At 46.8% G+C, this 26,519-nt stretch overlaps 2 protein-coding genes across 14 annotated transcripts; one reads left to right on the forward strand and one right to left on the reverse strand.

The window, feature by feature from the left end:
- Positions 1-708: 708 nt before the first annotated feature.
- Positions 709-4,129, reverse strand: LOC112813768 (uncharacterized). Of its 6 annotated transcripts, XR_012376955.1 has the most exons (4): positions 3,614-4,129; positions 3,256-3,359; positions 1,777-2,063; positions 709-1,055 (listed from the first exon to the last, which is right to left on the reverse strand). XR_012376955.1 is itself a non-coding variant. In XM_025858928.2 (3 exons), exons 1-3 carry the CDS (start codon positions 4,127-4,129, stop codon positions 2,036-2,038), a joined length of 648 nt encoding a protein of 215 aa, XP_025714713.1. In that variant the 3' UTR covers positions 709-2,035. The 6 variants fall into 6 exon arrangements, 2 of the variants coding, with proteins under 2 accessions (XP_025714713.1, XP_073744746.1); XR_012376958.1 differs by having other exon boundaries at positions 709-2,063; positions 2,980-3,359; positions 3,624-4,042; XR_012376956.1 differs by having other exon boundaries at positions 709-2,063; positions 2,980-3,359; positions 3,614-4,042.
- LOC112813766 (tropomyosin alpha-3 chain) lies at positions 4,108-25,944 on the forward strand. Of its 8 annotated transcripts, none has more exons than XM_025858920.2 (9): positions 4,108-4,241; positions 10,103-10,236; positions 11,716-11,833; positions 11,949-12,019; positions 12,659-12,734; positions 14,048-14,110; positions 14,328-14,397; positions 15,845-15,923; positions 24,605-25,944. In XM_025858920.2, the coding sequence occupies exons 1-9, from the start codon at positions 4,110-4,112 to the stop codon at positions 24,606-24,608; spliced, it is 747 nt and encodes a 248-aa protein (XP_025714705.1). In that variant the 5' UTR covers positions 4,108-4,109; the 3' UTR covers positions 24,609-25,944. The 8 variants fall into 8 exon arrangements, with proteins under 8 accessions (XP_025714705.1, XP_073744745.1, XP_025714704.1 ...); XM_073888644.1 differs by lacking the exon at positions 24,605-25,944 and adding an exon at positions 16,653-16,809; XM_025858919.2 differs by lacking the exon at positions 15,845-15,923.
- Positions 25,945-26,519: the final 575 nt, after the last annotated feature.

Below are 26,519 nucleotides of genomic sequence, written 5' to 3' on the forward strand. Positions count from 1 at the left end.
CCAGGACCAATGAAAACAACAAAGTCTAACCTTAGATCTTGGGAGAGAGTAACACAGAGGCTCTAGATAATACCTCAGTTTTATTCGGAAGATAAGGGAATTTCCTGAGGATGAATTCTATCTGTCCTAAGCTGTTGCACACATACTTAAAACACACTGTCATTCCCCACCTAGACAGGGTGGACTCGGTATATTCACTTGAAAGAAGTTTCTCCTGTTTCTACAGGAACCCACCAAAACCCATTTCAATATATAATATGTGGGTAGAAAAACTCATTTAACTTCTCTCCCCCTGTTAGCTTTCCTTACAAGTTAGTTAAGTGCCCTCAGAGGTGTGCTAGAGAACAAGAAATGGGAGGGAAGGGCTGTGAGCAGGAGGCAAAATCCCTTAGGCAGGGTTAAGATGAGAGCAGGAAGAAAGGTTTCTTTGCTCAAAGCTGGGGCTAGCAAACTTCCACTTGTAAGGTAAATCCTGTCACAGCCTAGTCTTGTACACTTTTATTGGAACAACACCATGTGCATTCACTTACATATCATTTCTTTTTTATTTCTTTATTTTTAAAGATTTTATTTATTTGACAGAGAGAGACACAGCGAGAGAGGGAACACAAGCAGGGGGAGTGAGAGAGAGAGAAGCAGGCTTCCCGCGGAGCAGGGAGCCCGATGCGGGGGCTCGATCCCAGGACCCTGAGAGCATGACCTGAGCCGAAGGCAGACGCTTAACGACTGAGCCACCCAGGCGCCCCTACATATCATTTCTTATCTTTTTTCCTACACCGGAGTAGTCACCATACCCTGTGGTCTGCAAAGCCAGAAAAATGTACTGTGTGGCCTTTTACAGAAAATGTTTTTTCTTTAATGATTTCTGCCTCAAAGGATCAAAGAAGGAAAGTGAAGTGTTTATAGGAATTGGGAAAAGTGCTGAATAAGGAGGAGACAACAAAGTTTAAAGTCAAGAGCAAGGGTCAGAGTCATCAGCAACATGATATATGTATTTTGGGGGGAAGGGCACTCTGTCCAGTACAATGTCCAATGAAGTTCACAGCAGCTTCCACCTTTGAGATGAACAAACAGAGCATATTACTTTGATGCAAAAGGAAGAGAGGAGGAGAGGGAGTCGGTAAGCGCATGTTTACACAGGGAGTTCTGGTTATCTGAGAAGCTTTTCTGGAAAGCACAGGATTTGCTGGATTGCTTGAACAAAGAAAGGGCAAGAATATGGCAAGGTCAGTCCAAACTTCGGTTTTTCCTCCCTGAATTTGCCTGAGGTCCTTTTTTAAAAGAATTGCAACAAAATATCTGTGTAACATTTGCCATTTTAACCTTTTTTTTTTTTAAAGATTTTATTTATTTATTCGTGAGAGAGAGAGAGAGAAGCAGAGGGAGAAGCAGGCTTCCCGCCGAGCAGGGACCCTGATGCGGGACTTGATCCCAGGACCCTGGGATCATCACCTGAGCTGAAGGCAGACCCATTTTAACTATTTTTAAGTGTACAGTTCAGGGGCAGTAAGAACACGCACAGTGTTGTACAATGATGTCTAAGGTCCTCTCAATCCGAGGTGAAGTCAGAAGCTAATTAGGGTAAAACAAGGCGAAAGAGGAGTGCAATGGTTAGAACACAGTCATACCAGACGTGGTAGGGCTGGGAGATGAGAATTGGGGATGGACATATGCACCTGCTGATACACTGTATTGTTGGTCACCAGGAAAACAATAGCACTGGGCCCCTTGCTGCCCATCCATTATGCCTTTAAAGGGTATCAGGAGTCAATCCACCTGTTTCCCTGGATCAAGAGAAGATTATCTGTCCACATCAACCAGCCTCAGGAATGCAGTGGTGCTCTCAGCAGCCTTGGGTTTGCCCAAGAGAAGGTCTCGTGCAGATTCACTAGGACAAAGGGAGGTAAACAGTGCCCCCTGCTGATCTGCACCCAGATGACAACGTCTCATTTCTGCTTCCATCCTCTCTCTGATCAAATTTCTCCAAAAAGAGTTGGAAAAATTCTTAAGCCATCAGGGTAGAGTTTATCGAGGTTCAGAACCCTGTTCTTCCTTCCAAATTCCTGGGGGGGAGGGGAGAAACCAGTGTACAGGTTACTCTACCAAGCAAATTATTTACTGTCTGAGTTGTTTCTTCTAAATAGGCTCATTGCTCAGTATTTTTTATTTTTACTTTTTATTTATTTATTTTAAAAAATATTTTATTTATTTATTTGACAGAGAGAGAGAGAGAAAGCATAAGCAGGGGGAGCAGGAGAGGGAGAAACAAGCTCCCGGAAACTCGACGCAGGGCTGGATCCCAGGAAGCTGGGATCATGACCTGAGCCGAAGGCAGACACTTAACCAACTGAGCCACCCCGGCGCCCCTATTTTTTTTATTATTTATATATTTAGTAAGAAGTTTATTTATTTATTTATTTTTTAAAGATTTTATTTATTTGACAGAGAGACACAGCAAGAGAGGGAACACAAGCAGGGGGAGGGGGAGAGGGAGGAGCAGGCTTCCCGCGGAGCAGGGAGCCCGATGCGGGGCTCGATCCCGGGATCCCAGGGATGATGACCTGAGCTGAAGGCAGACGCTTAACGACTGAGCCACCCAGGCGCCCCTAGTAAGAAGTTTATTAAGTGAAGATACAGAAAAAGCTCTCAAGAGTGAGAGAGGTCTGTTGGGACAGGGTTGCCAATGAGGGTCTTTAGGGTTGGTCTTTTATAGAAAGCTAACCAGGAAACTTAAATTCTTTTAACATCTCTATTGATAACACGTTCAATGGCTTAATTCCTTTTTAGGGGCTGGTTATTCTTTGTTGGTCACAGGTGATTATCAAAGAATGCCTAGGGCAGCGTGGTCCGATTTGTCCCCTTATCTCTGGTTGCCCCACACCTCCACATTTGCTCAGTATTTTTAAAAGGAGATGGGAAGACAGAGCCTCTGGAGGGAATGTCCTCAGAACCAGGTATTGAGGGCAGCACCTGTCTTACCTATCAGCCCTTTCAGGTGTCAGGATTCCTAATTCTAAGTCTTGCTCCACACCATAATTCTGAGGGGAAAAGAGGGGACATTTGCTATGATGGCTTACGGGGAAGGCAGGGGGAGTGCAAACAAACAGGAGAGAAGATGGTACAATTTTCAAGTCTCTTTACTATTGTGCTTCCAAAAGTCCTGCAGGGCAGTGCCTGCAGAGGCAGTTTCTAACTCATAAGCAGCTCTTTAGGGCACCTCAAAGCAGAAGTGGCAATGAAACTGGGGGAAGTTACCACAGAATAGAGGCTCTCATGGGGCTGTGGCACGAAGGGGTCCGATAACAGTGATCCGTAATAGAGGGTTCCTTCCTGATAAAATGGGGGCATACCTTTCTCACCTGCAAAGAGAAATGTCAGCGATGATTAATTACCAAGACCCGAACGACTTAAGGTTCGGAAGGGCTGGCAGGTTGGTAAACCGCTGGCACATCCTGACTCTCGAAAGCGCCAAGGAAAAGACCAGCCCTGTAATTGAAATAGAACACTGAGTTCAAAACTGATGCCAAATGGAAGGAGCAGTCTGCGCGCCTGGCCTTTTCTCCCACCCCCGTAATCCCCTTCATTGACTTTCAGGCGGTGGGAGAGAACCTACCCGGGCCGACCTGGAAAGGAGGCTGCAGAGTGGGGCACTTAGGAGGATGGGGCCCAGAAAGCCTCGGCCTGTCCCGGCACCTGGGTTTGGAGCCTGTGTGCGGTGGGTGGCAGCAGAGGCGCGTCGGGTGCTCAGTGCGGGACGACACAAGGTGCCCCGACGGGTGGGTGGCGGCGGGTGGGCGGGCGGAGGGGAGGGCAGCCCGCCGGGCCTGAGGAGCCGGACCGCGACGCTCCTCCCGGTTGCCATGGTAGCCCGTCTCCGACGCAGCCCCGCCCCCCTTTGCTGGTCAGGGGCAGGCCCCGCCCCGCGCTCGCGCGGCGGGCTGTCGTCCTGTGGCCCGGCGCGGCAGGGCGCGGCGGTGACGTCACATCCGGGCGGGTGGGCGAGTTCCGGTATTTCAGGGCGGAGCAGGCGGAAGTGGGGGTGAGAAGCGGCTGCGGCGCCGAGCGGAGGAGGCAGGAAGCCAAGCGCGAGCAGGGGCTGGGTGGGCACCATGGCCGGGATCACCACCATCGAGGCGGTGAAGCGCAAGATCCAGGTTCTGCAGCAGCAAGCCGATGACGCAGAGGAGAGGGCCGAGCGCCTGCAGCGGGAAGTGGAAGGGGAAAGGCGGGCCCGGGAGCAGGTACGGAGAGGGCGAGGCGCGTGAGGGAGAGCAGGCGCTGCAGCGGCTGGAACCCCGCATGGGGGCCCTCGCTTCGCTGCGGAGCGCGGTTCTCCGGCGCCGGCGGACTCGGGGATGAAGCTGGAGCCGGGAGGATGGGTGGGGCTCAGCCGCAGTTGGACCTGAGGCGGACGAGGGGGGAACTGGGTGCTTGGGTGAGCGGGCTTGACCTTTGAGGGAGCTGAGCCTCTCGGGGCCCGGGAAATGGTTTTTCCTCTTTCTCTCTCTCAGCTCATTCATTCAGTCCGTGCGAGCCAGGCGCGGCCGGGGGAGGGGCTCAGCGGCCTCTCCCTCCCCCACTCCTCCGGGAAGGGCGGGGAGGGGTGCGGAATTTGCTCTCGTTAGAGGTTTCCGGCCCAAAGGGTGAGAGTAGGTGGGTGCTTCTCTGGTCTGGGAGGGGCAGGGCCAGACTTACTGTGCGAGGGTGGGGGTTGGGGGTGGGAGCCGCCGGAAAGCCCCCGGCCTGGCCTGCTGGCAGCTTTTCCGCTCCCTCCTGCTCAGGAAATGAGGCAGCAATCGGCGGAGAGGAAGCGCAGTGCCCTCCCTGGAGGAGGTTGAGGCCACGGCACCGCCTCCCATCCTCCGGCCTGGGCTCTTTCCTCTTATGGGGGCAACTGCTAAACCCACTCTCTCAGTCGACGTGAAGGAGCGGAGGAGGAGTTGGTGCCTCACTCGCTACGTTAGTGCAAATGTACGAGCCCGCAAAGCTTGCCTGGCCCTACCCGTGATGACCTGAAAGGCAGGGACTTCTGCCAGACTGAGGCCTTTATTGCCGAAGTGTAATCAGTGCAAACTGAGCCGGTTAAGAACACTTCTTCCAAGCACAGCTGATAAGCCAGTTTGTGTGGCCGAGAATCGGATGGATTGCCAGTTTCTGTCAAGGTTTCTGGTTGACCCCGGCAGTGTGGTTGATGCAGACAAAATAATGAGTTCCAAGGGGCCTCTAGTGATGTGACTCTGTTGCTGTCCCGATTTTTTTTTTTTTTTTTAAAGATCAGTATTTGTGCAACAGAAAGTTGGAACATAGAATGTTGGTGGAATGAATGGTGATTCTTGAAACTGCTTTCTGTTTAGAAGTGGTTCTCTAGTTTTAGTAAGCCATAAGCTTTTCCAGGGTGTAGGGTGCGGTCTAGCGGGTGGGGATGACCTCCTGACTTCACGCTTTGGTTTTGGAGGATCTTGAGGCTGGAAAGAAAAGTAACTGTTGCTCAAATTTGAAGACTCAATGAAGAACTTTGGTGGTTTATTGGTATTCTTTTTTCTTTTCCTTGGTTAATTTTTTTTTTTTTTTTTTTTTTTTACTGTTCCTCTGGGGAGTGGGGAGAATTATTGTTTTGGCAGTTGCCCACCAAGTTAATACATAAAAATTGTTAGAGTACTCTTTTTTTTTTTTTTATAACTGGGCATGGAAATGCTGGGGGTTTGTCTTCCTCGGTCACCTTTTTCTCAGGGGGTTTTTCCCCTATTCATTATGCTGGTGACGTCTAATTATCAATTCAAGTGAGTTGGACTGGCTGAGTGACTCTTTATGACTAGGGACACTTTTTCATCTCTTTGTTCTTGAGACTAGATCCCCTTAAAGAGGAAGGCGGGACGGCTTTTAAAGAAGTAGCCATGTGTTGAACTGCAGTCTTGGGCTCAACATTCAAGTATGGGCATCCAAGGAATACTTCTAGAGTGGATGATGCCCAGTCTCCGCCCTCCCTCCTCCCTCCCCCCCAGGGTTTGCAGGAAAATTTGTCTCCTTTTCCCCTCACTCTTCCTAGGTGACTCTGGGGTGATAGGCAGCAGAGTGAGCAGCTTCAGATGTTTCTTAAGCTGATCCTTTCTCAGAGCCTGAAAATTTGCATACTGAGTTGAAGTCTAGTGAGGAAGTTCAGATGGGGAAGTAGGGTGATAGTTAAATCTTGATGAAACCAGTGTCTTCCTTCTACTCCCCAGCTTGAGGGAGCTTAATTGTTTGACTTTTTCCTCTGGCCCACTTTGAACTCCTGAGGAGGAGACACCCCTGGGGAGGGAGGGGTGCTTGGGCTACCTGTTAACCGCTTAGGGTTTTCTGGAATGGGTTTTGCAGGCTCCTCCCTCCTCTGCAGCTAGAAACTCAGCACTCCCTGATGGTATCTCGTGTGGTCAGTGGGATTGTCACTTAATTATTTTTCTGGTTGCTTTGTGTGAACATTCACTCTTTGTTGGGAAGGTGGAAGAATCCAAAGCTGAGTCTGGAGTTATTCTGGGATCCATCTTTTCTGCTTTCAGCAGGGAGATTGACCTTTTCCATCGTAGCACCGTGTCAAGTATACTTTTGATTTTGAATCTCCTTTGCAGTTCTTGCTGAACTTAAACAGGGGGCATAAACATAATATTCGAATGCAGTCTTTTTCCTTACCTGTTTTTTGGTGGTAGTAGCAATACACATAACATAAAACTTACTATTTTAGCCATTTTTAAGTATATAGTTCATCTTACCTCTTTTTAATATCTCTCTCCTAACTTATCCTGGTATTCCCTCTCTCTCTCTCTCTTTTTTTTTTTTCCTGTTCTAAAAAATAGAGGCATATGATTGAAGAAGTGAGTGGGCTTTAAAACAGCAGTTTTGATTCTGGCTTTATACCCAATTCCTCGTCTCTGGCGGAGTTCGAATGCCTGACTGTTGTGTGGCTTTCCTGTTTGTGGGGTCTGGTGGACTACACAACAGCCTCTACTACCTTTCTTTGGTTTAGATTTCCTCTCCTGCTGATTACCTTTCTCCTTCACATTAGAGCACACACTCAGGGGAGAGGCAAATAGCCCTTGGCTCTGAGTGCCTCAGCTTAGACTCCACCTTTGTTTGCTCTGGGGCATGGAGCTCTACTCCCTTCCCTCCAGCTTGCCTCCTAGATATGTTTGTGAACCTGAGCAGCCCTTTACTCCCAAGCTCACTCTTTAACTATTTTCCGTTACTGGTTTCCTTTGAATTTCATCTGTGGCTCTTTTCTAAAAAGAGAAACCCCAGAGTGGCAGAATGCCAGATTTAGGTTAATCCCCTTCCGTCCTTGGCCCTGATCTGCCTCCAAGCACCAGGGAGTGCCCTGTCACTTCGTTGCCTTGAGGTGTGTAGTGTGCTTGGGGACTCTCTTCCGTAAGGAGGATGGTAGCATTTAAGCCAAACTCGTTTCCTAGCTAAAGCTGTGATCAGCCATCTTCTAATGTGAACAAATCGCTGCTGTGTCCCTCCTCCTCCCTTGGGATCTTTGCTTCCTGGACAATGGAGAATCCTATTATTACCTAAAGGAAAGACCTCAGAGTGTATCCTCTAGGCGGGGCAGAGGTGGATGGGCTGAAAGTTCAAAACCATATCTGGACATGCCAACCCTAGGGTAATTGGAATAGCATAAAGTTTAATTTTCCCATTCTGGTTTGCAGAAGTTAGTCCCACCCAGTGTCTTTCAGGACTTGATTGATCTGGAAGAGACAGGTGCTGTACATAGGTTCTGGCTTGAAAGAAAAGTCTTTCCTTATTCCCTTAGACATAGTGATGGATCTTTTTTTTTTTTAAAGATTTTATTTATTTATTTATTTGAGAGAGAATGAGATAGAGAGAGCATGAGGGGGGGAGGGTCAGAGGGAGAAGCAGACTCCCCGCCGAGCAGGGAGCCCGATGCGGGACTCGATCCCGGGACTCCAGGATCATGACCTGAGCCGAAGGCAGCCGCCCAACCGACTGAGCGCCCTTCTGCAAACTTCTGTTTCATTGTAAAGAGAACTGATCCTCTGTGGGAGGAGAAAAAGAGAACAGTGCCTGTGTCGTCGTTCCCTGGGCCCCCCCCCCCCCCCAGCTTTTGCTGAGACACCCATGGCCGGTTCTGCTTTTGATACAGGCTTGTTCAGTGTGCACATGCCCTTGTGGGGGCACCAGGATGTGTTTTCTCCTCCCTTTTAAGCCTTGCTAAGAATTCTGTTGTAAATGCTGATTTGTGGGAGAAACTGCCCGAGCCAGCTTGTTGTCATGGAAACTGAACACCCCGCCCCCGTAGCCTGTTATCTTCTCCATTTGGGTAACTACTGGTGAGCTCGATGGGGACTCAGATTTTATGAGCTTCTTCCAAATCTGGTTCCTTTTTTTTTGGCTGTTGTAGGCATTTGAAGGGGGGAGATGGGGTAAATCATTGCCCTGGCAGTGTTTTATAGCTCTTGCCTGATAGCTTGACTTGTTCCTGTAATCTTGACCTGTTGGCCTTTTTGAGCTTGTGAGGTGCAATGTGTTTTGTCCTAGGGGTATGGGACATTCGTTTTCCTGGAAGAGACAGGATCAGAGAATACTTGTCTTTGTGGTATTTTGAATAGTATAGTTAGAGACACAAATGGTTTTAGTAATTTCAGCTTATGTGGATTCCTTGTTGTTTTTCTCCTGGGGGTTGGTGGTTATATAGTCCCAACCTACACAGTACTTTGAACCTCTGTGTTTGTATTTGGAAATTTTTGTGCCATATAACCTGATTTTTTTGTTGTTTGTTTTGGTTTTTTTGGAGAGTGAGAGCATGAGGGGGAGCAGTACAGGGAGAGAGAATCCCAAGCAGGCTCGAGAGCACGACCTGAGCCGAAATCGAGTCGGATGCTTAACTGACTGAGCCCCCCAGGTGCCCGCCAAATAACCTGATTTTTAATGTGAGTCTTTGGGCTATATCCCTCCCTATAGGAGCTGTGGCCCAGATTATTTCTGTAGCTCCTCCTACCCCTGACTGCCAGAAGGAAATCAGGGTAATAATCTGGACTGTAGAGAGAGTTCATGTTAACCAAGCACTCGGATAAGCATCTGAACTGGGTAGCACGCAGAGCAGATTAAATTCTTGTATGCTTGTGATGGCAGTCAGTGTACTTGCCACCAGTAAAGGTGTGCTGGGGGGAAAGGTAGTCCTGAGAGGAAGGCTTTTCTGCCAGTAGAATTCATGCATATGTAGGCTGCCTCCTTTCTTTGTTCCTCACCCCATCGCGGAGGAGGCGGCGGCATGGGATGGTTTGCATTCTAGCCTGTGCTTTACTGTGGGCTGGAGGCCGGAAAAGGACTGTCACAAGCTGTGAGGAGGGTGAAGCTGAGGGATGACTACAGCAGTAGCAAGGAGTCGCAGTTCAGAAATTTGCAGGAGTGGGGGTGGGCATGGAGGAGACATTTTCTTCTGCTCCCAATTTTTTTTGTACGTCATCCAGGCAGGTAATTTTAGCTAGAAGAGGTCCTTGCTGTCACCTTTGAAAGGGTGGGGACGGGGAGTGAGTTGTTGGTTGGGAGGGCGGGTATTCCAGTGCTGCCTCCCTTCGCTTTCTGGTCTGGACTGTTACTCTGAAAAATCCTCTCTTTGCTAGTGACCCCCTGGTATATCAGGGTAAGGGCGTTGGAGGGTTAACAACTTGGGTTAAGCAGCAAATTAATCGATAATCCAAAACTCCCTCTTTAAGAAACTTTGCTTAGTTATTTTTTCCCTTTATGAGACACTTAGAAGAAAGTTGCTAAAGAGTAGAACTCCCTTCCAAGCCAGAGCTCAGGCAGAAGGGTCTCTTCACTGGCCACCTTTTCTGATACTAGTCTGTTCAGGAGTTTGACGTGAGTCCAGAAAGGAGGTGGTACTAACTGGCACTGGGCTGGGCAAAGAACTGAGTTTTAAAACATGCCTCCTGTGGAGCACCTGGAAATCTGCTGATGGGAAAGGGAGGAAATGGGTGTCTGTGTCATCGTGTCCACGTCTGCTCTAAGACAGGTGTTGCCATGTTGGACCCTGGCTCCTTCTTGGCACTCAGCCCTGATCTTAGTCGGCTCTGCCTCTCCTTTCCATTCTTTTGTTCAAACACAGGCCGAGGCCGAGGTGGCCTCCTTGAACCGTAGGATCCAGCTGGTTGAAGAGGAGCTGGACCGCGCCCAGGAGCGCCTGGCCACTGCCCTGCAAAAGCTGGAGGAAGCAGAGAAAGCTGCAGATGAGAGCGAGAGGTGTGTAGATGAGCTGATGGAGTGCGGTTTTCAGGGAGCTCATGGCGCTCTGAGGGGGGTTTCCTTACAGTCCTACTGCCCACCCCCCAAGCTTTTATTTAAATTCCACTTAGGTAACATATTAAGATAGTAACTTATTTCTTTGTTTCTGTTCTACATATTGTTTTCATTTGAAGACAGAGTAAGGGTTACCTGGGTGCTGTGACCTTTTGTAATTGGTGTTACCCTATAAACTGATCTAATGACTCTTAAATAGGGTCGCCGGGATGGCCTCCACTGAGTGAATCATAGACTTAATTTGTGAGATTAGTCCCCCTAAAGCAGTGGTTCTCGGGGTGAGCTCCCAGCCCAACAGCACATGGGAACTCGGTGGAAATTCAGTTTCTCAGCCCTTAGGCCTGATCCTAGGAGTCAGGAACTCTGGAGGTGGAGCCCAGCAACGAGTGTGGAATAAGCTCTGTCAGCCTCTGCTACACCATTAGAATCATGGGAGTGAGGGGTGGGGATCACTGGGGAGTTAAAAATATCAGAATGCCTGGAATTCCACCCCAGTTCAGTGAGAGTCCACTGCGAGAGGGCCTTTTGTGTTGATGTTTTTGAAGTTGGTCTGATAATGTATGTCCACAGTTGAGAACCACAGTCCTTGAACCAAATCAAAACTCATCTTTGGTGAAAATAGCCAATTGGCTTCTTGCCACCGTGAGTTAAACTAGAACAAAGGTGTGTGGCGACATGCATGAGATCAGAGAGGAAGGCTTTCAGAATCGAAAATGCTCTATCAGAATATGTCGGCACAGTGCTGCTATGAAAATGAGAAATGTGGCGGTCTCTACACTGGTCCAGAGTAGTGTCCCAAATTCTAGAAAGTAAAGAAAACATGTTGCAGAACGGGGTAGTGTATGATTCTTTTGGGGTGTGGGGAAGTGGGGGGTGAGGTTTGTTTGGGTTTTATCTATATAAAACCCTTCTGCAAGGGTTATGAAGAGTTTTTCTCTGTTGAGCAGGAGTAGAGGTGGGGAGTCTTAACTCTGTGCCTTTAAACTGTATACTTAAATATTAAGGATGTATTATTTTTTATAAAAAAGATTATTTTTATTATTTATTTATTTGTTTTTGAAAGATTTTATTTATTTGTCAGAGAGAGAGAGAGCACAAGCAGGGGGAGCGGCAGGCAGAGGGAGAAGCAGGTTCCTTGCTGAGCAGGGAGTTCGATGCGGGGCTCCATCCCAGGACCCTGGGATCATGACCTGAGCCAAAGGCAGATGTTTAACCAACTGAGCCACCCAGGCGTCCCAAAGTTTATTTTTTTTGAAGAAGTATTAAAACAAACTAAGGTGGGGGGTGGTGTGGGAGTTCTTTTTGGATGGTAGGCAGAGTGGGATGGGCTTCAGAGGGTGCCATTCAGAGTGCCTTGGGGTGGAGCTGGTGACAGACTCCCCAGGATGTCAGTGCCACATTTGTCCTTCTTGTCTTTGGCAGAGGTATGAAGGTTATTGAGAACCGAGCCTTAAAAGATGAAGAAAAGATGGAACTCCAGGAAATCCAACTCAAAGAGGCCAAGCACATTGCAGAAGAGGCAGATCGGAAGTATGAAGAGGTGCGGTGCCTTGTGTTGTCTTCTTTGGTGTCATTGGGTTTCTGAAAAAGAATCCTGGTAGAGGGAAATGGCTCCTTGTTTGCTTCCCTGAGCTGTACGGGGTCTTCTCCTGTAGGTGGCTCGGAAGTTGGTGATTATTGAGGGGGACTTGGAACGCACAGAGGAACGAGCTGAGCTGGCAGAGTCGTGAGTATCTTGCTCCCCAAATCTTGCCATACCATTCTGTCCCTTTTCCTTTGGCTTGCGCATTAATGTGAATAAACTAGCATTCCTTCAACCTTGTTAAACAGGGCCCAGAGAGTGGGCTTTTTTTAGGTCCTGAGAATGGCTATGGGCTTTTCTAACTCTCTTGACTAGTGACAGGTGACAAATAAGGCTTCCCTTGTTTCTCGTAGGGAGGGTTTGCAAACTGAGGGCAAATAAAGACTAATATATGGTGAACGGTTAACTTGCAGGCCCTACAGGGTCGTCCCACCTGGGGTCTGTTTCTCCTTGAGGCACTGAAGTGGCTGTGCTGACTTGAGATCTCTTTTCGACCACATTGCCAGTCTGGGGGACTGGAGGGGGACTGGAGGGCAGACAGGAAGTGCCCCCGTTGGCACCTCTGGGCCTTGTGTAACAAAGGCATGCTGACGCGCATACATTTGTGCTTCCTTTGTGCCCCTCTCCCAGACATGACATCATGACCATGGTGGTGTTTTCCCATTTTTTGGAAAAAAAAAATTTTCCCCCCGTTTTGCTGCTTGTTTCCTTGCTGTGTCCTTTTTGACCTTTCTCCCCCCCCCCCAACCTGGCTTGTGCGATCCCTGTGACTGTCACTAACAGCCGTTGCCGGGAGATGGATGAGCAGATCAGACTGATGGACCAGAACCTGAAGTGTCTGAGTGCTGCTGAAGAAAAGGTACTAACCGTTAACCCACAAAGAGGTTACATGTGTGGTGTGGTTTCGTTCTGTTTTGTTTTTGTTTTTGTTCTGCAGCTGCCTCCCCTCCACTGGTTGATTTGTTGAGTGCTTTCTCATCTCTTCATGGAATGCTCCATTCTTTCCCACTTCCTTGGCATCTTTCATCTCTTTCCTAGTTGCTTCACCACCTCTCCACAGGGTCTCTCCCTCCCGTGGGTGATTTGGGGGACTGTTGGCTTGGGCGTCTGTTCCCACCTCCACCCCAGCCAGCAGTTATGACTTGTTCCTGCGAGTGATTTCTCTCAAGCGTTCTATTAGTGTCCAAACATTCTAAGTCCTAGCCCAGGAGGGCCCAGCTTCCGACACGTTCTGTGGTGGAGGGAGGAGGGTTGACACTTGCTCAGGTGACCCGGGAACTTCTCTTTTCCCCAGTACGCCTTCCAGCTCTCTCTACGTATAGGTTCAATTCACGTCTGTGTGTCTCTCTCTCCCTTTTTTTTATTCTCTCCTTCCCCTTTCCTCTCCTGCGGTATTTAAAACATTCACAGTAAGTGTTCTGAGCTGGAGGAGGAGCTGAAGAATGTCACCAACAACCTCAAGTCTCTTGAGGCTCAGGCGGAGAAGGTAGGGGCTGGTTGTGATAGTGACAGGCTTGGGGCCTGGGCCCAGCCCTGCCCTTGATGAGAGACTAGAGAAACCCATTTCTTTGCATAACCTAGTGAGATGTGCCCTTGTCATCCAGATTCTGGGTTTAATGCTAATTCCTGTGCACTTTGATTTCTTTAGTCAAAAATCACTTCATGGTCTTAGGGTGCTTGGGGTCATGTTCTCCTCAGGCTGATAGCGCTGTGTGAAAGAGCAGTAACCATCGGTCCCAAGAGGTTTTCTAGCAGACCAATAGGGGCATCAAATAGTAGATATGAGACCTAATAAGCAGTCAAGACAGATGACTTGTCTTTACCATCACGTGGGACTATTCCAGCCATGGAGCCTTGGGGTATTGCTACACCTACTCGTTAAACAGGAGGAAGGAAAAACGCCTCCTTGGATTGATCTGAATGAGGTAAAAGTGTAGGTCCAGTTTAAAAATAAAGGTCTGGAGGATTCAAATCAGGGTATCAAGACTAAGGACATTGATTTGTGGATTTTAAGGATCAATTGTCTAGAAATGGGCCTTGCTTTTTTTCTCATGGGCCATTCAGCACATTAAATCCAAGAGGATATTCACTGTAAGAGTGAATGTGGTGGCAGGGGGTAGGGTCTGTGTGAGGAATTTCCACTCTGAAACTTCTATTCTACTTTTTTTGCAGTACTCTCAAAAGGAAGACAAATATGAGGAAGAGATAAAGATTCTCACGGATAAACTCAAGGAGGTGAGCTCAAGGGGTTCTAAGGAAGGGAGGAGGTGAGCTGAAGGGGGGCTCTAGGGAAGGAATCAAAACATTCAGAGGTGTGTGATACACTCTTTAGACTTAGACAAGCTGGCTTTGGTTCTGAAAGGTCTACATATTGAAGATGGAAGAGATAGAGAATCCCTCTTTTTATTATCTTGTTCATCTCTGATTCTGTCTGGTGTCGCATTTCCCCCAGGCAGAGACCCGTGCTGAGTTTGCTGAGAGATCGGTAGCCAAGCTGGAGAAGACAATTGATGATTTGGAAGGTATGGAGCCTGGGAGAGGAATTAAAGAGATACAGAGGAAGACCTTGCCCGTTGACTGTTAACCTCCTTCCCTGTGCACCAAAGGGAGTTGGTAGTGACCTGGCACATGCCCGGTGCCCTGTCCTATGCCACAGCTAGGTGAAATGGGTCAAAACCTAGAATTGGGTTTTTACATATACAACCTTTTCTTTTAATAAGACTTTACCTAATTCTGGAATTTGCATCCTTTCCTTGGAGGAGACTGGTAATGACTGCATTTACCTCCCAATTTAGTAGTCTTAAGTCTTGGTCTCTGGGTTGAAATGGTAGCCATACTCTCAGGAGGCAATAAGAGCATGTGTTAACCCCACGGCTACATGTCGCAATCCTGTTTAGCACTGAAACTGGGGGATCTCTTAAGAGATGCAGGTATGGAATATCCGTGTCTCAGAGCTGACCAATGCCAGGGGCTCTCTCTTTTTTTAATATTTTATTTTTTTATTTGCTGGGAGGTGGAGGGGGACAAGCAAAGAGGAGGGACAGAGAGAGACGGAGAAGCAGCCTCCCTGTTGAGCAGGGAACCCGACTCGGGGACTCGATTCCAGGACCCTGAGATCATGACCTGAGCCGAAGGCAGACACTTAACTGACTGAGCCACCCAGGCGCCTCTCCCAGGGGCTTTCTAAATACTTCTTGTCTCCATATTTTGGCAACTATGTATGCTCTAACGAGCGAAAATGTACTTTGAGAACTCTGAGATATGCTTCTTTGGTATGCTCTGGGTAGCAGGATATTCTTACTTTGGGGGGGTTTGGGGAGGCAGCCTATAGAGCAAAGGGGCCAAGAATACTAGTCTTGCTTGGTAGATAGAGAAGTGTCTGAATATTAATGTGTGCTTTCTCCTTTTTCTATTTTTATTGTGTTATCCCTGCTAGGAACTGGGTTAACTGGGTGGGAGTGGTATCCTCTTGAGTGCTTTGGTAACGAGTTTCTAGTCATGACTATGCCCAGATTCTCTCTCTCTCTTTTTTTTTTTTTTAAAGATTTTGTTTATTTACTTGACAGAGAGAGACACAGCAAGAGAAGGAACACAAGCAGGGGGAGTGGGAGAGGGAGAAGCAGGCTTCCCGCAGAGCAGGGAGCCCGACGCGGGGCTCGATCCCAGGACCTTGGGATCATGACCTGAGCCGAAGGCAGATGCTTAACGACTGAGCCACCCAGGCGCCCCTGTGCCCAGATTCTCAACCCTGACTACAGTTGATTAGAGGTGTTAAGAAGTCCAGTGGTCCTGGGGGGACAGTGGATCTGAAAATGGCATGTTGTGGCCACCATTTCAGATGTTCTCCTAACCTGGGGTATTAGACCCACAGGCACACTTCCTAATTTCTAATGATTCCCTCTTTTCATCTGCTTCTGATACCTTTCACTCTGTCCCCTGGTTCCTCCCTGTGTTCCTGTGCCTATCCAGATGAGCTCTATGCCCAGAAACTGAAGTACAAGGCCATTAGCGAGGAGCTGGACCACGCCCTCAATGACATGACCTCTATGTAACTATCTGACAGCAGAGCGGGGCTGGGACCTTGGCTTGTGGGTGGTTGGGGTCATAGGCTGTGCGTAGTGTGCTTTGGTTTTATCCTTTGGAAACTAGAATCTTTATGCTGTCTTTAAAACATTGGTGCTGATTACTTACTGGCAAAAGCTGGGTGGCATTTCATATTGAATCGGGTGGCACCCTGATCTACATGTGTTTTTTAATACTTTCTGTTCATAGACCCTTTATAACACCATGAGTTTTCTATTTGCTTCTCAAATTTAGTCTTCTCAGAGAGGATGCTGCTAAAGGTAGAATCGTGTCATCATATAACTAAGGACATAGGGCCCAGAGAGCCAGTGACTTGGGCCCTAACATTGCATAACAAAATTCAGACCTGGGTGTATTTAATTGGTGTCCTGATATTAAAGTTCAGAGGAAACACCCATGACTGGAAATACCAAATTCACCAAAGAATTAAGCTGAGTCCCAGAGCAAGCCAGGCGGTAAAAAGCACCAAAAAGAGTTATTGGGGACTTCATCCGTTTGCTGTGGACCCTTGATCCTTGACGCTAATCTGCCTCTTTGTATCTTTCCCACTAACTCTGAGAAGAAGCCAAATGACTCAGACTGTAGTGTCTGGCTGTCTTTTCTCATTCCTACTGCCTTCTCTTCCCTTTTCTCCTAAATTGCTGTGTAGATTGATGCTAGTCCTTACCTAGAGTCTCCTTACTTTTTCATACAGATAACTATCACCGTTTCTGCTCTGTTCTGGATCTGCCCCCTTTCCTCGGGGAACCCAACGCCCCACTCTCGCTCTGGATTCCATTTGGGTCGGCCTGGCTGGTCTCCAAGGCATTAGGATGTAGTGGGGGGCACAAAGCAACTTATGTACTCTTCCACTCCTCCCCGCCCCCCCCAAATTAAAATGTTAAGCTGCCGGAAGCCTCATGCCCCTCTGTATTTGTGTCATTGACAAAGCTGCTGCTGTCCCTAAGAAGGAGCCTTGGGGGTGTCGTGTGGAGAACAGCTATCGGAGGCCCCCCTCTCCTGACTTACATAATCAAAGCCACTTTTGTGTGTGTCTATTTGTTCTTGACATTTAAGCTCAACTGATCGGAGTCTGTCAGAGTGGTGGACTAGCAGAGGTTCTTTAGGGTAGGAGTCTTAGACGCTGGCTTCGGGAGTCTGTAAGTCGTTTACTTTTAGGCTCCTGAGTCTGCCCATCTGGAACGCTCCCCTCCTCCTCAGTCTCTTCTCTGATAGCGTCCAAGTGCCTCCCGATACATATTCTCTGCCCTTTCTCCAGTGGTTCAAATGTGCATCTTCAGAGCACCTGATGGACTCAAATGTATTACCACCAGACTTAACTAATTAGACCATCCGAAGTCACAGAAAGACAAACAGAATTTTCAACAGATTTTTATTTTCTTGTCCAAACCCTTCTCACATGTTTGAGGCTCACTGCCATTTGCCTGTTGGTGTCTGCTAGTGGAATATAAGGCAGGTGATAAAAGATTATTACTAGAAAAACTAGAACAACCAATATGCATGTTTCAAATAACTTGCACAAGGTGGTAATAGTTTATTACATACATAAAAATGGTAAATTTCTGCTAGTAAAATTGTTCCTGGTTTATATTGTGGGATTACATAACAACATTTTACAAACTCCTATTCCAGTTCCTACAGCTGGGATGGTTCCAGTGTGAATAGCTGGCTCTCACTTGTACTTACCTAAGCACCTAAGTGGTGCTCAACACACTTAGTACTTCAGTTTCTCAGCAGATCATATATTTCAGACTTATTTTTCTTTTAAACAGAGACAGGTAGAAAGGTTTTTCCCTAATCTAAACCTTGAGGTCTTGTTGAGTTCAGGTTTCTTTTTGTTCACACCATTTCCACCTGCTACACAGCTTTTGATTTAAGGTACAGATTGATTTATTCAGGTGACACTTAACTGTTATCTTTAGAAGGCACAAAGTTATTAAGGTGGGGACAGAGATAATCAAAGATGGAGGCACCATCCCTATTTTTAGGTTACCCAGAATCTAGTAGGCGAGCATATATATAAAGCTTAAAGATGATCTGTGATCAGTGCCACAGATAATAAACTTGTGGAAATTCAGAAGGGGAAAGAGGTTGATTCCAGTGGGAATGATGAGGAAAGACTCACGAGGAGGCACATAGTAGGTATTTAATAAACATATTAAAACTTGCCTCTTCATTTTTATTGGGTTCTAAAAGATTGGTTTTCTGACAGATTTTGGTTGAAAGGATAGTGGGTATTGAGCATTTTGGTTAAAGAGAAGCGAAAAAGTAGAAGCATAGTTAGAGAAGGGAAGGATATAAATAGCTGTAAAGGTAGATTTAGACAGTAGGGGCAGGTGTGTGCTGAAATCAGGTGTGGAGTTTTATTTCGTAGGATGGGGATGCCACTGGAGATTTTGAACAAGGATGTATTCCGGTATGAGTCGCAAAAAAGGAGTTGATTTGGTGGCTAAGTTAATATATTGCAAGGGGAACAGATTATCAAAGTGATCCATTTAGATGACGATTCCCAAATTTTAGTCATTTGTATGCTACTTGATGGCTTTTGTCATCTTCACATGCTCCTATTGTTTTCTTCACATTTACTCTTGTTTTCAAATTTGTTTTACTATACATAATTCTAATTTAAAATAAGTTTGATGCATGCTAGTGATTTTTCCTAATGCACAATAAAACAATATAGCAAGTGAGTTTTTTAAAGTTCACAAGCGTATACTATCAGAAATCTCCTTAGTAGCGCTAGCAGCGAATATGCCACACTTTGAGAAAAATTGGGTTAGGTTATTGCAGTTTTCCCAGAGATGATCATCTGTAGAGAGACGGCACTGAAGACACACTATGGAGTGTGTGGGGAGGAAAGTCAGGAGTAGCTGGTTTGGAATCTAGGAAAATGGTAGCTTTAAAGGTGTAGGGAGGTCACGGAGTCCTGATTTGAAGAGGCAGGAGAGGGTAGAAGAGAAGATGGGTCTGAAATACTGGCAGGTGTCCAGGTGAAAGCAAAATTGTGGGGGTTGAGGGGATAGGCTGATTGATGTAAGAAAAATTTGCAACTCCATATGGGTGGCAGGCCATTTAGACCATGAAAGTACATTTAGAACCTGAAAGACAGTTGCAGATGTAAAAAGATTGAAGCAAAAAGGAAAATCTGTGCAGAGGAGGAATTCAAATGGAACTGGTTGGAGGGCTGGAAAGAGAATGAGTACCTTTGCTAATTTAAAAAGTTGATGGCTGGATGATTTTCAGAGGTTCTCAACTTCAATAAGTTGAGAAGAAAGATAGCTCAAGATGGGACATTGCATTGTCATTGATACTTTATTAATTCGAGGGTGTGTTTTGAGCATTAAGATCAAGGAGAGAAGCCATATATTTCAAGGAGCCAGAAGAGTGAGCTAGTGGAAGGAAAATGAAGGCAAGAGCCTAGAGCTGTGCTGTCCAGTAGAACTTCTGACTGTGATGCCCAGTACAGTAGCCACTGCCACATACAGAGCCCGTTGAGTGCTCAAAACATGGCTCATATGACTGAGGAGCTAAGATTCTGTGAATTGTAGCGCATCTGAATTTAATAGCCACATGTGGTTAGTGACTGCTTACTGTGCTGGACAGTACAATTGCAGATGTCTTAGTATTTGGGCAGAAAGAGTTGACTGGTACAGAGGAAGACTTCTTAGAAAAGGAAGAAGTATGTGAGGATGGAGAGAAATTGGGGAAAAAGTGAGGCACTATATACTTCGGGTACCCCCTCTCTTTCCCCACGGGAATGACTGGTGTGAGCACGGAGACCAACAAGCAGGGTAGCAGAGTGAAATTTTAAATGCTGTCTCAGGCTAAATTCATTCTTCCACTTCTTGCAGAAGCCACCCTATGTTACTTGAGCCTGGACTAGCTATGGGAATGGGGTGAAGCATCATTGGTAGCCCCAGAGCAAAGTATTTTAATTTTCTTTCCCTCTTAATTTCTTTTTTTTTTTTTAAGATTTTATTTATTTGAGAGAGAAAGAATGAGAGAGAGAGAGCACGGGATGGGGGAGGGAGGGTCAGAGGGAGAAGCAGACTCCCCGCTGAGCAGGGAGCCTGATGCCGGGCTCGATCCCGGGACTCCAGGACCACGACCTGAGCTGAAGGCAGTAGCTTAACCAACGGAGCCACCCAGGCGCCCTCTCTCTTAATTTCTGAGAATGAACCGCAGGCTGATGTGTTAAGAGTCCTTTCTAGCCTGCCTTGTTACTGTTGTTGGGATGAGGCACAACATGGGACTGGATCCCAAATCACCTGCTGCGCGGAACTGCCCTGTAGTGTTGGGTAGCCTTATCTTAGCCCCACCCAGTCTCTTCCTTTCTCATGCTATTGGTTGGATACCCCCCAGCCTTAATATTAGGGGGAAGTTAAAAAAAAAGAGGCAATATCTGTTCCTTCTCATTTTTGGAATTGTGACGCTTTATTTTTATTTTTTTAAGATTTTATTCATTTATTTGACAGAGACAGACACAGCGAGAGAGGGAACACAAGCAGGGGGAGTGGGGGACGGAGAAGCAGGCTTCCCTTGGAGCAGGGAGCCCGATGTGGGATTCGATCCCAGGACCCTGGGACCATGACCTGAGCTGAAGGCAGACGCTTAATGACTGAGCCACCCAGGCGCCCTGGGAATTGTGACGCGTTAGAGTGTGCACAGTTCCCTTTACTCTTAAGCCTTTCCACTCCTTTTTCCTGTTAGGGAATGAAATTGACCTGATTCAGACCAGTGAAGCCAAAGGATGTCTAGCACCCATGGGATCATTCCCTAATTAATTGGACATGCCCAAAAGGAACATCAGACCAAATGGGTTCTCTGGCTTGCCTTTTTTTTTGTTTTATTTTGCTGTTACCAGGGAACCAAGAACTTTAACTAATGAGCTGGTATCTGATCCTGAATTTTTAGTTACTAGAGATAGCAAAGTTAGAAACCTTACGTATGAAGTTCAGTGTGAGAGAATAACCACATTTATCTTTTGACCTTCTGTCATTCTTAGGGAAATGTGTGTTCTAGGATTTAATCAGGCAAAAAATGCTTCCATTTCTATCTCTCTATTACTTCCCTAGTTGGAACCAAACCCTCCCTGACCAAGCTGTTTTGAGGGAATAGATTGTGACAACACCCTTCTTTCCCAAGACAGGAGTGGGAGTCCCACTAACTAATTTGGATATGGATGCTACAGAAGAGTCAGGCGGTTCTTAGAATCTGTATATAATACCACAGAAAGCCCAAGAAATGAGAGTTCACAAATTTGAACCCCTACATTTGTCAGGGATGCCCCAGTGAATATGACAGGTCCAATCCCAGGCCTCATGGAGCTTGAAGACTAGCATAGTGTTTCTCAGTGGTGGACTTTGGTCATTTAGACCAGGATGATTATGGGATGTACAGAACAGTCCTACTTAGTGCTCTCCCCTAACCAATAAATATGTGTAGGGTCCTCTAGTTATTGTGACAATTAAAACCTGCCCACACATTTCCAAATTTCCTTCCAAGGGGAGAGAACAGGCAATAATACCACATGTATTGAGAACCACTGGTTTAATGGGAAGTGAAATTTTAAAAGTTCGCTCTAATTTTGCCCTATAATACAACTATTATTTTTGGTTATTCCCTCCCAGGATCATTTTGTATACTTATGTTTTCTGTTTTGATAGCGTACATGAAGCGGCAAGTATTCTTAGGTCTACATTGGTCACTGGCTTCCAGGTAGAGCTGGAGAAAACCTCTGCCCAGAGGGCAAGGTGCCTGAGCAATGCACCTTGGCTATGGGCACAATCAGCCCACAGATGCACTTGATTTTTAAGACAGAAGAGTTTATCTTTATATTGAGGTCCTGAGACCATTTTGAAACAGACTGTAAAACATAGGAAGAAACTTGGTTGTGAACTTGAGAGTTGGAGACCAGGAAGGTCTGTCCCCAAATTCCTGTTACCCCTGTGCTGCTCAGATGGGTTTGGTTTCTCTGTACCCCCTCTTTAAGATGCACTCCAAGTGGAAAATAAAGTCAGTGATTTGAGTACTTAACTACGCTTAACCAGGAATGCTTTTGGTTATGGGAAACAGCTTAACTATAGCTTAAATAAATATGGGACTTAACTTTTCTCCTGTAATAACAAGTCCAGATTAGAGCAACTGTGGCCCGGTGTGGCTGGGTTTCTGTGAATTCTCTTGGCCCTCTCTTGAGGTTGAAATCTGTAACTTTCACCCTCACATCCATGTTAAGGTAAGAAAGAAAGCTAGTTTTCCCAGAAGCCTTCCAGCAGACTACCCCCTGTATCTCATTGGCTAGAACTGTATCCCATAATCACCCCTAACTGCAAGGGAGTCTGGAAAAACAGAACAGGATAATCTTGATTCACCTTCCTTGGGGCTGGACATGCTGCCGACCCTAACAGGATTTTTGAAGATGGGGGTGGGGTTTTGATGGATAGGCCCCTAAGATGGGGTAACCACTGAGCACCTACAACAAGGAGCATTAGAAAGTAGGTCTGAATGGGTATAGGGATATTGATCCCAATTTATCCTTCATAATACTGTATTGAGTCTTTTTTTTTTTAAGATTTTTTTTTTTATTTGTCAGAGAGAGAGGGAGAGCGCACAAGCAGAGGGAGGAGCAGGCTCAATCCCAGGACCAAGGGACTCGATCCCAGGACTCAGGGATCATGACCTGAGCCAAAGGCAGATGCTTAACTGATTGAGCCCCCCAGGCGCCCCTGCGTTGAATGGTTTTACAGAAAATGTTCCAGCTTTGCCCTTCAGTTTCTGTCAAACCCTGATTACAAGCCACCTGTGTTCCCTCCTTTGCCCTGTTTTACTTGTCTGTTTCTCAACCCAGGGAATAAATTCCTTTGTAAAGGAAATAGAGATACTTTTTTCTTTCTTAAAATGTTGTCCTTCCAACTTGTCAGTCAAGATATTTTATTTTGTTCCTCTGTTGGTCTTTCCACCACCTGACTGACTCTTCCTGCCCTCTTTGTGAGTCCTCCTTGCATCCACCCTGCCTTTCAGATGCATGTTACATATATCAGCTAGTCAAAAGTCTCAGAGTTTACTTTTGGTACTCTACTAACCTCCCCTTTTTCTCTTTCTCCTCTGTTTCCTCTCCTCTTGTTTTCTCTCCTCCCTGGTGCTGCCGCAGAGCGTGTCTACAGCCAACTTGAGCGAAACCGCGTGCTCTCTAGCCAGCTGAAGCTAACGCTGCATGATCTCTGTGACTGACGGGCAGGGCTCACTGGTGCCCATTAAGCCGAGCTTACTGCTCACACCACTGACCTGGACCCCAGCAAAAGGCTGATTGTTTTTTTAAAAGTCATTTTTCCCTAAGCAAAAAAAAATTTTTTTTTAAGATTTTATTTATTTGAGAGAGTGAGCATGAGCAGGGGGGAGAGGGAGAAGCAGACTCCCTGCTGAGCAGAGACCCCCCCCCCAACGCAGGACTCGATCCCAGGACCCTGAGATCGTGACCTGAGCGGAAGGCAGATGCTTAACTGACTGAGCCACCCAGGCGCCCCACAAATTGCTTTTTAATTGGGGCAATGAGAATACTGTTGACTTCCTAATTGTATTGGAGAGTGAGAACAGTTGACACTGCATTTCTGTCCCTCTTTAAGAGACAACGGGTGATTAAGGGAGGGCCCTGAGAGATCATAGTGAGGAACCTGGAGAGTTTTCTGGTGTCCACCTTTACTTGCTGCTCTTTAACTTGTGCATTGACTGTAGGCTGTGTTCGCCTGCGTGGATGTTTTCTAACAATAAAAGGACCAATTGGACGAGATGTCGTGACTGCTTCATCTGCAGGCCCAGAGATGGGCCCTTTTGACTGGGTGGAAAAAAGGGAAGGGAAAGAAAGGATTACGGGGTATGAATAGTTCCATGTTGAGTATTTGCCGCATGCCATAGAGTAATCTGAGTGGTTTGCTTGCTGAACAGATTAGATTCTCCTTGGTGTTCAAGCCACTGGTTTTCTTCCTGACATTTTTCTTCTTGCTTCTTTTTCCATGTTTAATTTTAAGTAACTCCCACGGGCTAATTTTGGAGAATAGCTCTACAAAAATCGCAGTTGAGGTTTTGCTTATGTGTTTGGTGTATTCTTGGCTTTGTGTCCTTTAGTGATTCTGTGATAGGCTGTGGGGATCTTCCGTTTATCCCACCAGTTGTTCCTTTCGTTGTGGGAGGAAGTCTGTAATGCATGAAGTTCCTCTTGTACGCGTCTCAGGCTGAGACTCTGTTTTTACTGCTAGAAACATGCCCATCCTTGTTCTCAGTGGTCACACCCCAGTGAGCCTTGTCAAGTAGGTACTGTCCTTTGAGCAAAGCCCAGAAGAAAGGATGGCTGATGCTTAAGGCTGCCTCCTTCAGTGACTGAAAACTGCAAGCCTTGGTTGGATGTGGGTGAAATGAGGGAATGAGTGATAAGGCCTCCAGCCTCCTGCCCAGAAGTACAGCAACACCTGCAACTCCAGCTCGCAAGCCGGAGGCCCTGCAGAAGCAAGTGGTGCAGTGGCTTACGCCTGTGTCAGAGAAGGCAGCCGCTTTGTTAGTCCGCAGCTTTCCTGCAGCAGGAGTGATTCTCAGAGTGGGTAGACCTTGACATTTACTTCTAGTTGTGTAACATCTCTCCTTTACCCCCATTAGATAAACTGAAATGCACCAAAGAGGAGCACCTCTGTACACAAAGGATGCTGGACCAGACTCTGCTTGACCTGAATGAGATGTAGAGCACCCCAGTCCCGCCCTGCCGCTGCTCCCCCCTCTGATCCCGACTCCGCTGAGGCCAGCCTGCCCGAAGCTGGCCTTGAAACTGAGGGCTGATCTCTAACTGGAAGGCTGCTGTCTCCTTTTGCCGCCTCTCCCACCCCAACCCCTGTGTCTTTTTCGCCAAACTGTCTCTGCCTCTCCCTAGAGATTCCAGTTGGGCTTGAGGCTGAGCACCTTTGGGAACAATGTTTAAGGGAATGTGAGCACAATGCAAAGTGTCTTTAAAAGCATGTTGTGATGTACACATTTTGTAATTACCTTTTTTTGTTATTGTTGACGTAGCAACCATTTGTAAAACATTCCAAATAATTCCACAGTTCTGAAGCAGCAGTCTGTTCCCTTCCTCACATTTGGAAAGTAACTTTTCAGTTTAGTGCATACTGCCCTCTCCACAGAGGAGGCAGGGGCCTGCCTTACTGAGAGCCAGAGCCCGGAAAGAGACCCACTCTGGGAAGCTTCATTGCTTTGTCCAAAGTACCAGCCAGATTAGAAAGGTGATTCCAGGAGGAGTGGCCAAAAAAGTGTGGCTCAGGGTTTCAGCTTTAAGGTATCTTTGAGCAACTTACATTTTTAAATTTTTTTTTCCATCAGAAGTGACCAAACAAATTAAGATGGTGAGACCTCTATCTGAGACCAAATCCTTATCCCGTCTTTACCGTAACTGCCCATAGAATGGATCATGTTCCCCTTATGTTGAGGTGACTGCTTATTTTCTCTCCTGCCTCCTTGAAGGAAAAAAAGAAAATTATGTGTTTGCCACTGATTTAGCCATATGAAACAAACTCATCTCATCACCCTTTGCTGGGTCTGAAGCTGCTGTCTCTAAAAGTGCCATCTCGTGCTTTGTATCAGTTAGTGCTGGAGAAATCTTGAATAGATTATGTACAAAACTGTTTTTAAATTTTATATTATTTTGAAACTTTGCTTCTTTAGGGTTGGGGCACATTGGCCACCCTGTCTGGCTGAGAACTCTCTACAGTCTGTGGGCTGACAGTGTGCTGATCTTTTAAAAGTTTCTTTCCCTCCCCAATTCCCCTTTTTGGTGAGGTTTCTATGAGGCCTGTTAGGTGTGCATCCTGCAGCTTATTGACTTAAAATGCACTCTCCTTTGGTGTGCTCTCTGGGGGCCGATTGGGAGAAAGAAACCAATAGTGCAAACTGTTTTGATACTGAAAATTGACAAGTGTCTTTTTGAAATAAAGAACCAGTCCCTCTAATCCTTAGGCCTACTTGAGTTTTATTTACTAATGCAGTTGTGCTTTCTCCACAGGAGCTGTGCAGTTTGAGTGAAAAGTCAGATCTTTGTGGGTGGTGGCAACAGGATTTAGTAGAGATCACAGGCTGTGGAAGCAGACCAAAGCTGGGTTCAGAACTCAGCTCAGAGATTCTTACTTGTATGTCCTGATGTAAATGATTTAGTTTTTCCCTCTGTAAAATAAGGATAGTATGTATTCCAGGATGAGTGTGACTAGTGGAGATAATAGCTACCTGCCAGGCCTCTTCCAGGTTACTTAATTTAGCACTGGCAGGTTCAGGGTGAGCCGTACCTTCCCCTTTACCACGGTGTTGACTCTTCCACACCGTGGACTCGGGGTGGTGTTCACCACGGTGTTGACTCTTCCACACCGTGGACTCGGGGCGGTGTTCACCACGGTGTTGACTCTTCCACACCGTGGACTCGGGGCCCCTCAAAGGACTTCAGCAGTCTCTGGCACTGGTCCCACGCCCTGCCCAGCTGCCCCGCGACAGCCTCTGAGCTGATCCTCTGCCGCCTCGTGGAGCAGACGAGTTG

Source organism: Callorhinus ursinus, unplaced genomic scaffold (genome assembly GCF_003265705.2).
Source record: "Callorhinus ursinus isolate GAN/ISIS: 27379988/994484 unplaced genomic scaffold, GSC_fseal_2.0 scaffold92, whole genome shotgun sequence".
NCBI lineage: Eukaryota > Metazoa > Chordata > Mammalia > Carnivora > Otariidae > Callorhinus > Callorhinus ursinus.

Bases quoted from the DNA above. Each gene is read 5' to 3' on its own strand.
- LOC112813768 (XM_025858928.2), bottom strand. From the start codon at position 4,129: ATGGTGGTGATCCCGGCCATGGTGCCCACCCAGCCCCTGCTCGCGCTT. The intron at 3,360-3,613 runs GTAGGTTCTCTC...TTCTCTTTGCAG, and splicing joins TCCTTTCCAGGTCGGCCCGG to GTGAGAAAGGTATGCCCCCA. The intron at 2,064-3,255 runs GTAACTTCCCCC...CCTCCCCCCCAG, and splicing joins ATGAGAGCCTCTATTCTGTG to GAATTTGGAAGGAAGAACAG.
- LOC112813766 (XM_025858920.2), top strand. From the start codon at position 4,110: ATGGCCGGGATCACCACCATCGAGGCGGTGAAGCGCAAGATCCAGGTT. The intron at 11,834-11,948 runs GTGCGGTGCCTT...CTTCTCCTGTAG, and splicing joins CAGATCGGAAGTATGAAGAG to GTGGCTCGGAAGTTGGTGAT. The intron at 12,020-12,658 runs GTGAGTATCTTG...TGTCACTAACAG, and splicing joins CGAGCTGAGCTGGCAGAGTC to CCGTTGCCGGGAGATGGATG.